The 10,132-nt window shown below is 50.3% G+C and overlaps 1 protein-coding gene across 1 annotated transcript; it reads left to right on the forward strand.

Annotated features, from left to right (window-relative positions):
* The first annotated feature begins 579 nt into the window (after window positions 1–579).
* On the forward strand, window positions 580–8,090 carry GATA1 (GATA binding protein 1). The gene is made up of 6 exons (XM_003799648.1): window positions 580–671; window positions 4,410–4,648; window positions 5,247–5,624; window positions 5,726–5,871; window positions 6,884–7,009; window positions 7,573–8,090. The coding sequence occupies exons 2-6, from the start codon at window positions 4,429–4,431 to the stop codon at window positions 7,942–7,944; spliced, it is 1,242 nt and encodes a 413-aa protein (XP_003799696.1). The 5' UTR covers window positions 580–671; window positions 4,410–4,428; the 3' UTR covers window positions 7,945–8,090.
* The last annotated feature ends 2,042 nt before the right edge of the window (window positions 8,091–10,132 follow it).

Genomic DNA, 10,132 nt, shown 5'->3' on the forward strand with positions numbered 1-10,132 from the left:
GACTTATCTGCTGCCCCAGGGCAGGCCTGAGCTGGAGCTGGCGTAAGCCCAGTGGGGCACTGAGTGAATATGCCCCTGCCTCCTACCACCACTTGCCTGGGCCCCGGGCTCACCCGGATAGTAAGTGTCCTACAGGCTGTAGTTCAAATCCCACTGAACCTCTCTGAGCCTCATTCTCCTCACCTGCAAAATAGGTACAGCCACATCCCTTCTCTTCCTGAAGCTAGAAAGACTCACTACATAAAGTCCTTGTCCACACTTGGCCCAGCACACAGTAGGGCCTTCACTCACTGAAAAGCCCAGTGGAGTGATGAAACCATATCTGCTATTTTCATTTATCTTGGTTTCAGCCCATTTCACTTGGCTAGACACTGAAGTTCATGGGAGCCCAAGTCAAGCCGTATCCAAGAATCCATAAAGTGGGCAGGTGGGGTGAAGGAGGGCCTCCGGTGCCCAAGAGGTGCCCCATGATTGGGGGCCCACCCCCTCCCCTGAACTGCCCCACCCACTGGGGCACCAGCCACTCCCTGGGGAGGAGGGAGGGTGAAGGAGGGAGCAAGGGAGGGAGGAAGAGAGCCTCAAAGGCCAAGGCCAGCCAGGACACCCCCTGGGATCACACTGAGCTCACCACATCCCCAAGGCAGCTGAACCCTCCGCACCAACCCACCCAGGTCAGTCTTAACCCTGAATGAGTCCCCAGCACGGCAAACCCTGGGCCTACTGCCCCTGCCTCATGGCTATCCCCCTAGCCTGCTCCAGGCTCTCCAACTTACCGCTGGTCTCCAAAGTGTCAGCCACCCTTGAACCCCTTCATAGCTCCTCAGCCCCACCTCTGTCTTTCCAATCCCCACCTCTACCCCAAATCCCTCAAACCCACTTCCCTGCACTCTTGCCAAGGTATCTATCTCCTGATCCCTTCACTCCCCATAGCCCCAGGTCTGTCTCCCCTAAACATTAACTTTGCTCCCAAAGTATGCCTTCATCCTCCCAAATCCTTCCTCTGCCCCAAATTTGATTGCTACTCACCCAAAGTTGTCTCTGTCTCCCCGATTTTCCCTAAAACCTCACTTTTGCTCCCTAAAACTACGTCTGTTCCCAAACTCCTTATCTGCTCTACAACACTCGTCTCTGGCCCAAACTCCCTCTGACCCTCCAAACCTGTCTCTGACCCACCAAACCCTAGCTCCATCCTGTTACACTCATCTCTGCTTCTCAAACCCCGTACTTATTCCCAACGTCTGAATTCCAAAAACTCTCTCCCAACTCTCTTCCTGCTCACCAAAATGTCTTTGTCACCCCAAACACTAAGTTTACTCTCCAAAATCTGTTCTGCAGCATGAACCTTCATGTCTGCCTTCCCTAAACCCAGTCCTTAGCCCTAAAACATGCCTGTCTCTCTGAATACCTCTGGCCCTAAACCTTTCTCTACCCCAATTCTACCTTGGCTTCTCAAACTTCTCCTGTGCTCCTATTTCTCTAATCTCCAACCATATATTTATCTACCCAAACTGACCTTTGACTCCTAACTTCCATGTCTGTTCCGGCAAAACTTTTGGATTCCCCGAACTTTCTGTGATCCTCAGAATCCATCTCCTTCTCCCAAACTACTTTTCAACTTTATCTCTGACTCTCAAATTTACTTCTGATCACCCAGTCTCAACTCTGTTTTCCCATCCTACTCCTAAGCCAGTACGTGCCTCTGAACTTTCAAGCTTGTCTCTGCTTCTCAAACCTCATATCTGCTTCCCCCAAACTCTGTGGCTATGCCCCAAACTTCTCCCTGACTCAACTCCAAAACTGACCCTAGAACTCCACCTCCATGCCCCTAAGTCCCATATCTGTCCCCTAGACAACCCCACAAGACCCTCTCTTGAGGGTTGGGATTGGGTTGTTACCTGGGGTGAGGGGCTGGGGCCGAGGGAGAGTGGAGGGTGCCGGGCTGCTGCCTGCCGCCACCGCCACCGTTGGGGCAGCACTTACTCTTGTGGGGCAGCTGATAAGGAGCTTTCATATCCCCTAGCCTCGAGATAAACTTTTATCTCTGTCCGGAGAGTGATAACTGGGGATGGGGGGGTGGGCTCACAGGAGGAGTGGGCAGCCCTGGATCCATCAAGGTGTGAGGTGCCTGGGTAGAGGGCAGTAGTACTGGAAGGAGATTATGGGGGTAAGGTGAGAATGAGGGGATAATGGTGACAGAAAGAGAGCAAGAGACATAGTGAGACAGAGAGAGAGGAGAGAAAACAGAGGGGGGGAAGAGATGGAAAAAAAGAGCAAGAGACAAATGAGACATGAAGAGAAACAGAGACTTAAAGAAAGAGTAAGAGACAGAGATAGCAGAAAAGCAAGAGGGCCTAGGAGCAGAAATGGAGAGTAAGACAGAAATGCAAAGAGAGTGAGAGTAAGACCCACGGATAGGCATGTGGAGAGACAGAGACTACGAAATAATTAGAGACAGGAAGAAAGGAAATGGAGAATGAGACAGAAGGCATGATGGAGAAGCAAAACACCTGTCCAGGCAGAGACGGCAGGTACCTGGGGCTGAGAAGACATTGGTAGTGGGCACATCTGCACCTGCCTCTTCCCCAGCATCACCCCAAGCCTGAGCCCACCCCTTAGCCTGTCTATACAACGGGTCACCTAGGCAAGGGTGAGGGGCATTTAAAAGTGGCTTTCTACTCCATCTCTATCATTCCACCCTACAGACAGGGAGGCTAGGCAGTCAGGGCCAAGGGGCAAGGTTGCCAACTCCTTGTCCTGGGCAGTGTGGTGGGGTATGGATATAGGAGTAATAAGAGAGGCATGGAAATAAGGTCAGAGGGCACAGAGAGAGGGGAAGAAACAAACAACAGGAAGAGTTAGAGAGATGCAAAGATGTACAGAGAGATACAAGTCTCCACTGGGAAAAATGAGAGTAGCAGAGAGATACATAGAACTGAGAAAATGAGAAGAGTAAAAAAGATAAAAAGACAGAAATAAAGATGGAAAAACAGGAAAAGAGGGGGGGAAACATGAAACGTTCACAAAGCACACACAGAGAGAGGTTAAGATATATCACAGAAGCACAGAAAGATACGGGAGAAATACAGAGTCAGGGGAAAAGAGATGCAGAGGGACACACATAAGGCAAGACAGAAGCAAAGGGCCATCTCATAGGTCTTAGCTCAGCCACTATCAGCACCTCCAATATAGCAGATGGGGAAACTGAGGCCTGGGAATGGTGGGAATTGAAGAGGCCTGAAAGCAGAACTATGGGAGGCCTCTCTAGAGGAGAGGGTATGGCTAGAGGGAGCACCTCCCACCTGTCACCCTCCTCAGAGGAAGCCAGTGGCCTTGGGGTGATTTCAAAAGTTGGGCGGGGATGGCAGAGATAAGCAGTGAGGGGTAGTGACCCCCCCATGAAGCAGGGAGGAACTGAGGGGGCCCTCTGCCTACAGACCTAACGGAGGTGGGGGAGGAGGGAGTCAAGCCGGAAACCATGGGGTTTCTGAGAAAGTCAGAGGGCAAGATGCAGCCGATAGGGATAAAGTTGGGGAGCACAGGAGGGTGAACCCCAACGTCCTAGTGGAAGAGACCAAGAGGTTCAAGGGACCTCTGGTTCTGACCTCCATCGTGCCCCCACCTAGACACTTCTGGGGGGAGGAGATGAAGGATGGAAGCAGGGGGACAATAAGGAGAGGAAGGAGGGAGCAGGGAAGGAGACAAGGGATGGGAGAAAGGATGCAGTGAAAGGGAGGAGGAGCAGAAGTTGCAGAAGATGGAAAGGAGGAGGCTGGAGGAGGAGGACTGATGGGAAGACAACAAAGAAAAAGGAGAGGGAAGAGAAGGGAAGGAGCACAAGGAGAGAAGAGAATTGAGGAGGAGGAAAGAGAAGTGGAGTAGATGCAGAAAGGGGAAGAAGATAAGGTGGATGAAAGAGGGGGATAAAGAGAATGAAGAGACATAGGGAAAGAAAAAGAAGGATGCAGAAAAGGGGTAAAGGGAGATTAGAAGGAGAAGGGATAGAAGAATGAGGCAGGAGAGGAAAGAAAAGGAAAGGTGAAGAGGAGGAGGAAGAAAAGGAGTTGAGTGAGAGGAGGGAACAGAAAGATGGGAGAAGAGATGAGAGAAGAGGAAGAAGAGAGGGTAGCAGTGAAGAGTAGATGAAGGGGGGTGGGAGGGGAAAAAGACAAACAGGGCAAGAGGAGGAGAATGGGGAAGACATGAAAGTGAGAGAACAGAGTGGAAGATGAGGGCGATGCAGGAAAGGGGAGAGTGAGCAAGAGGAGAGAAGGTGAGGAGGAATAAGGTGGTTGGAAGCAGGAATCTGGAGACTGAGGGGATGGAGCGGGAGGTAGGGAAGGAAGAAGGGCAGGTGGAAGAAGTGGGAAGAGGAGGATCTCTGTGTCTAAGGACCCCTCCTGTCCTCACAGGCTAAACCCCAGAGGCCCCATGGATTTCCCTGGCCTGGGAGCCTTGGGGACCTCAGAGTCCCTGCCCCAATTTGTGGATCCTGCCTTAGTGTCCTCAACACCAGAGTCAGGGGTCTTCTTCCCCTCTGGGTCAGAGGGCTTGGATGCAGCAGCCTCCTCCACCGCCCCAAGCACAGCCACTGCTGCAGCTGCTGCACTGGCCTACTACAGGGATGCTGAGGCCTACAGACACTCCCCAGGTAACTCCATTGGGTGGCCATCTTAACATTGGCTGGATGTTGTTGGGGTTGCCATGGAGATCCTTTGCTAGGTCAAAATTCCACTAGGAGGTCCTCTTTGAAATGGCCAGAAGCTCTTCATATGGATGTGTTGACCACTTTCCCTAGTTAAGTCCAGACCTGGGAATTCCAATGTTCCTTAACCTGCCCCATTGGAGCAACTATATTAAGAAGCAATACTGGAAGTTATGTGGTGGTTGCCCTAGCTATCAAGTGATCCATGGGGCTCCAAATCCCAACAGTAATCCTCAAAGCCCACTTGCAAATGGTTGGAGGTTAATTGTAGATGCCATAATGGCTGGTGGGGTTCAGGATCCAGGAGTCACCCAATGGCCAGCAGCTGTCATGGTAACCTGTGGAAAAATTGGCATGTGCCACCACACCTTGTGATAGGGTTTTTTTGTTTTGTATTCTAAGGGGCACTATGTCAGTAGTTCTCAACTCTCAAGGACTTAGAGGAATGAGGCACCTCAGGGTGCTGGAGCTGTTGGGCACCACTGTACCCTGAAAGCAGAATGACCCTAGACTGACCTCTTCTTTCCTCTACCCACCACAATAGTCTTTCAGGTATACCCGTTGTTCAACTGTACGGAGGGAATTCCAGGGGGCTCACCATATGCTGGCTGGGCCTATGGCAAGACAGGGCTCTACCCTGCCTCAACTGTGTGTCCCACCCGTGAAGACTCCCCTCCCCAGGCCTCAGAAGATCCAGATGGGAAAGGCAGCACCAGCTTCCTGGAGACCTTGAAGACAGAACGGCTGAGTCCAGACCTCTTGACCTTAGGGCCTGCACTGCCTCCATCACTCCCTGTCCCCAGCAGTGCTTATGGGGGCCCCGAATTTTCCAGTACCTTTTTTTCTTCCACCGGGAGCCCTCTCAATTCAGCAGCCTATTCCTCTCCCAAACTTCGTGGAACCCTGCCCCTGTCCCCTTGTGGTAAGAGTCTTAAAAAGGGACAGGGAGGTCAAGGTTGGAAGCAACCCAAGGCAAAGTTGAGCTTAGCCTGGCCCCTTCTCCCCCTCTGTTTATCCCACCAGAGGCCAGGGAGTGTGTGAACTGTGGAGCAACAGCCACTCCACTGTGGAGGAGGGATAGGACAGGCCACTACCTGTGCAATGCCTGTGGCCTCTACCACAAGATGAATGGACAAAACAGGCCCCTCATCCGGCCCAAGAAGCGCTTGGTAAGACTATAGGCCTGCCTTACCTTATATAGGTCTACTGTTCTCAGCCTGTACAGGAATCCCTTTCCTTACAGCACACAGGACTCTAGTCCTCATACTTATAGGAAACTACTGCCTGCCTCCCTGTATAGGAACCCCTGTCCTCACACCATAAGGAAACCCTTGCCTTCATTCTATACAAGAAAATCTTCTCATCCTGTATGGAGATCCTTGCCCTCAGTCTGCACAGGAACCCTAACACTGTAGAGGAACTCTTCCCCTTTCTCCATAAAGGAACTTCTGTTCCTGTCCTATACAGGGATCCTGCCTGTAGAGATACTCAACTTATGCTTGTAGGCTTCAAACAGGAACACTTGTCCTCAAACCACACAGACCTTTATCCTTATCCTAAACAACAGTGTTTCATCCTTGGCTTCATATTGAAATCATCCTGGGTCCTTTTCTCTAGATGTGCTGGTTTAATTGGACTGCTGTGCTGCTATTGATTCTGATACATGGCCAAAGTTGAGAACTACTGACATAGTACCCCACAGAATATAAAACAAAAAAACCCTGTCACAGGGTGTGGTGGCACATGCCTGTAGTCCCACCTACTCAGGAGGTTGAGGCAGGGAAGATTACTTGAGCCTAGTAGTTTGAGGTTGTAGTAAGCTATGCTACCACCACGGCACTCCAGCCTTGATGACAGATATAGACCTCTCATCTCTTAAAAAAAAAAAATCAAAATCAAATAGGCAGTGCCTGTGGCTCAAAGAAGTAGGGCACTGGCCCCATATGCTGGAGGTGGTGGGTTCGAACCCAGCCCCAGCCAAAAACTGCAAAAAAAAAAATCAAATAAAAACCTATTCCTAGCATCACCCTATAAATGCCTCTGTCCTCACCCTGTAGAGAAACCCTGCCTTGAATCTGACCCTCACCTCTTGAGTCCTCCTGGAAGGCCCTTTGAGCCCCTAACCCCCACTTCTACCCATCCCAGGCCACTGATCTCATATCCTCTCACCTCTCCCCCAAGATTGTCAGCAAACGGGCAGGTACTCAGTGTACTAACTGCCAGACAACCACGACGACACTGTGGAGAAGAAATGCCAGTGGGGACCCTGTATGCAATGCCTGCGGCCTCTACTACAAGCTACACCAGGTGACACCCTGCCGCTCAGGACCACTCATCCACTTTCTCTGTCCTCATACCCTTCTCCTCCACTCTGTTCCTGTTCCACCCTGAGCCTCCTCTCTTCCCATTTCCTTCTCCTTCTTCTCCCTCCCCCTTCCCTCTCACTCTTCCTTCCTCACTCTAGGCCTCCCCTTCTCTTCCCTCCTCACTCTTCCCTTCTCCATTCCTTCTACATTCTCTTCTTCCCTCCTCCTTCCTCCCTTCCAATCCCTCCTCTTTTCCCTCCTCTCTGCCTTCTTCTCCCTCCTCCATCTGCTATCTTCTTCCTCCTCCCCACCTCCAGTCCCCATCTAACTCCCATTCCCCTGATCTAGACCTTGGGAAGCTCCTACGTAGTATCAGCCTTGAAGGTTTTCCCAAGCTCAGGGCCTCACAGCCTCAGGATTCCTTGGGACAACATCTGTGCCTCACTCCCCTAAGTCCTTGAACCAATTCTGTATTCTTAAAGAAATGGGGTGGAGAGGGTGTCCCTGGTTGAGACACAAGTGAAGGTCTAGAGTTGGGAAACACTGTGGCCTCCCTTTTGGCAGGTAAACCGACCACTGACCATGAGGAAGGATGGTATTCAGACTCGAAACCGCAAAGCATCTGGAAAAGGGAAAAAGAAACGGGGGTCAAGTCTAGGAGGTACAGGAGCAGCTGAAGGACCACCTAGTGGCTTCATGGTAGTAGCTGGGGGCAGTGGTAGTGGTAATTGTGGGGAGGTGGCCTCAGGCTTGACTCTGGGTCCCCCAGGTACTGCCCATCTCTACCAAGGCCTGGGCCCCATGGTGCTGTCAGGGCCTGTCAGCCACCTCATGCCTTTTCCTGGACCCCTGCTCGGCTCACCCACAGGCTCCTTCCCCACAGGCTCTGTGCCTTCCACCACCAGCACCACTGTGGTGGCTCCGCTCAGCTCATAAAGACATAGAGTGTGGCCTCAAGGGAAGGGGTGGTGCCCCCCTCCTCTTATAGCCAGCAGTCTGGACAACCCAACCCACTGGGCCCCAGACACTTCCTGGGCTGGATCTTCAAAGATTTGTAAAATAAAACCACCAAAGCCCTGAAATTAAAGGTGTGAGTCTATGTGACTGAATAAATGGGAGAGTTTGGTGGGGTATGTAGCAGTGTCTGTGGCTCTATGGCTCTTTGATGACAGAGTAAAGCTGCAACATATGACCATGTGATGCTGGTGAGATGGCACATACAATAATTCATGATTGAGAGTTATGATGAGCAACTTCAACAGTATATATGAAATTTCTTGTGACACCATCTGGGCGGTTCCATATATCATGGTGAGAGATAGCATGGGGCCTGCTAACTATGGAGATGATACTAGGTGCCAAAGCATGTGACAAGGAAGCATGTGGGGCTGTGGTGCGGCTGGGCACAACAGATCTTTGAGACAGTGTGACAGCATATGCACTGGGCATAGGATCTGACCAATAAATATTTTTGAAATGCTGAACAAGAGCCATGTATAACAGTGTGTGGAGACATTAACAGTGTGTCTGGGATGATGTGTATGTTCCAATGTCTTTGTTGGTCAGGTAATATTTCCCTGCAAGTCTCTGTATATGTATGTGGGTGTGCATGTCATGGGCATGTGCCATCTCTCTGAGTGGCTGACAATATGAGCAGGTCTGTATAGATTTATTTGTAGAGGTCTCAAGATGCAGAGTTTCACATGGTATAAGTTAGAGATCCTCTCCCAAGGGACAAAAGACACATTCAGAAAAGGATACAGGGGGAGGGTGGGGCTGGAGTGGTAGCTGGCGAGGTCATAGGAAGGTCCTCTCAGTCTTCTCTTATCTCTCTCAGGCCAGCTCCGCCTGCAGCTCTGTGGGAAATTATAGAATGAGGGCAGGAGATGAGAAGGACAAAATAGCCTCTGGAGGTGATATTTAGACCTCAGAAGGTGGAGAGCTCCACAGTGCCAATTCCCTCCCCAACACTCCTACTTACCTGGGTGAGCTGCTCCCCTCTCCCAAGTGGAGTCTGTTTGTCAACTTAATAAACACTTAGGACATATGGCAGAAGGAGGGAGGGCATGAGACCAGATCTCACTTAATGTGCATACTGTGAGGGTATATAACGCCCTCTGGGTGAGGGGCTCTTCTACAAATGGAACTTTACCCTGAACTGAGAACAATACAACCTAAATATTGTACCCTCATATTAATTTGAATAAAGTTAAAAAAATTAGCAAACACTTCATTTTTTTTATTAAATCATAGCTGTGTACATTAATACTATCATGGGGTACAGTGTACTGTTTCTATATATAATTTGAAATACTTTCATCCAACTGGTTAACATAGCCTTCATGTCTTTTTCTTAGTTATTGTGTTAAGACATTTATATTCTACATTTAGGAGTATATTCTGGGTCAGATGACATCCTAAAACAGACCAGTTAAGTGGCTCCCTGGAGGCCACACAGCTGGTAGCAAAGAGCCACCAGGCAATCTGGCCCCAAATGGAGTAATGGAGTATGGACTGGGTGTGCTCAGCCTCTGTACTGCCCAGCAGCTCCCCACAGCAACAGTGGGGTGACATGCTGGGCATATCCAGCGGCTTTAGTTCACTAACACCTGGAAAATAATACTTAGAGGGAAGTATACTCACATTCATTTTACTAATGATAAAGTGAGGCTCTGCACTGATGAGCAACTTGCCCTGACCACATCAAGTTTAAGGAGTGGATTTTGGATGGGGTGACCCCAGCCCCCAACAAATTAGTGTTGCTCACACTTTCCCTTTGAGCCACCGAGATGGAGGTTGTAGGGGGCCCATAGATCCTGAACATATTATGGGTAAACAACTGTCCTCCACAGAACAACACTCCAACAGCTAGTTACCATGCCACTGAGTAGTCCATCACAAGACCACAGGAGTCTACACTCATCGCAGGGAATGTTCAGAACAGCCTTGACCCTATAAAAGCCACCTGCTAGGCCTTCCCACAGAAGCCCAGTCCATACCTTGTAGGAGCCCCTATCCTTCAAAACCTCAGAACCTGTGCTGAACATGTGCCTCGCCCTATCTTACTCAGGAGCCCTGAGCCTCACCCACTACAACAGTGCTTTTCTTTGATTTTTTTTTTTTT

The sequence above is a fragment of the Otolemur garnettii genome, unplaced genomic scaffold (assembly GCF_000181295.1).
Source record: "Otolemur garnettii isolate 467f Iridium unplaced genomic scaffold, OtoGar3 scaffold00153, whole genome shotgun sequence".
In the NCBI taxonomy this organism is placed as follows: domain Eukaryota; kingdom Metazoa; phylum Chordata; class Mammalia; order Primates; family Galagidae; genus Otolemur; species Otolemur garnettii.

Excerpts from the sequence above, each read along its gene's own strand:
- GATA1 (XM_003799648.1), top strand. The coding sequence starts at position 4,429 with ATGGATTTCCCTGGCCTGGGAGCCTTGGGGACCTCAGAGTCCCTGCCC. Across the intron at positions 4,649-5,246 it reads GGCCTACAGACACTCCCCAG|TCTTTCAGGTATACCCGTTG; the intron begins GTAACTCCATTG and ends CCACCACAATAG. Across the intron at positions 7,010-7,572 it reads TCTACTACAAGCTACACCAG|GTAAACCGACCACTGACCAT; the intron begins GTGACACCCTGC and ends CCCTTTTGGCAG.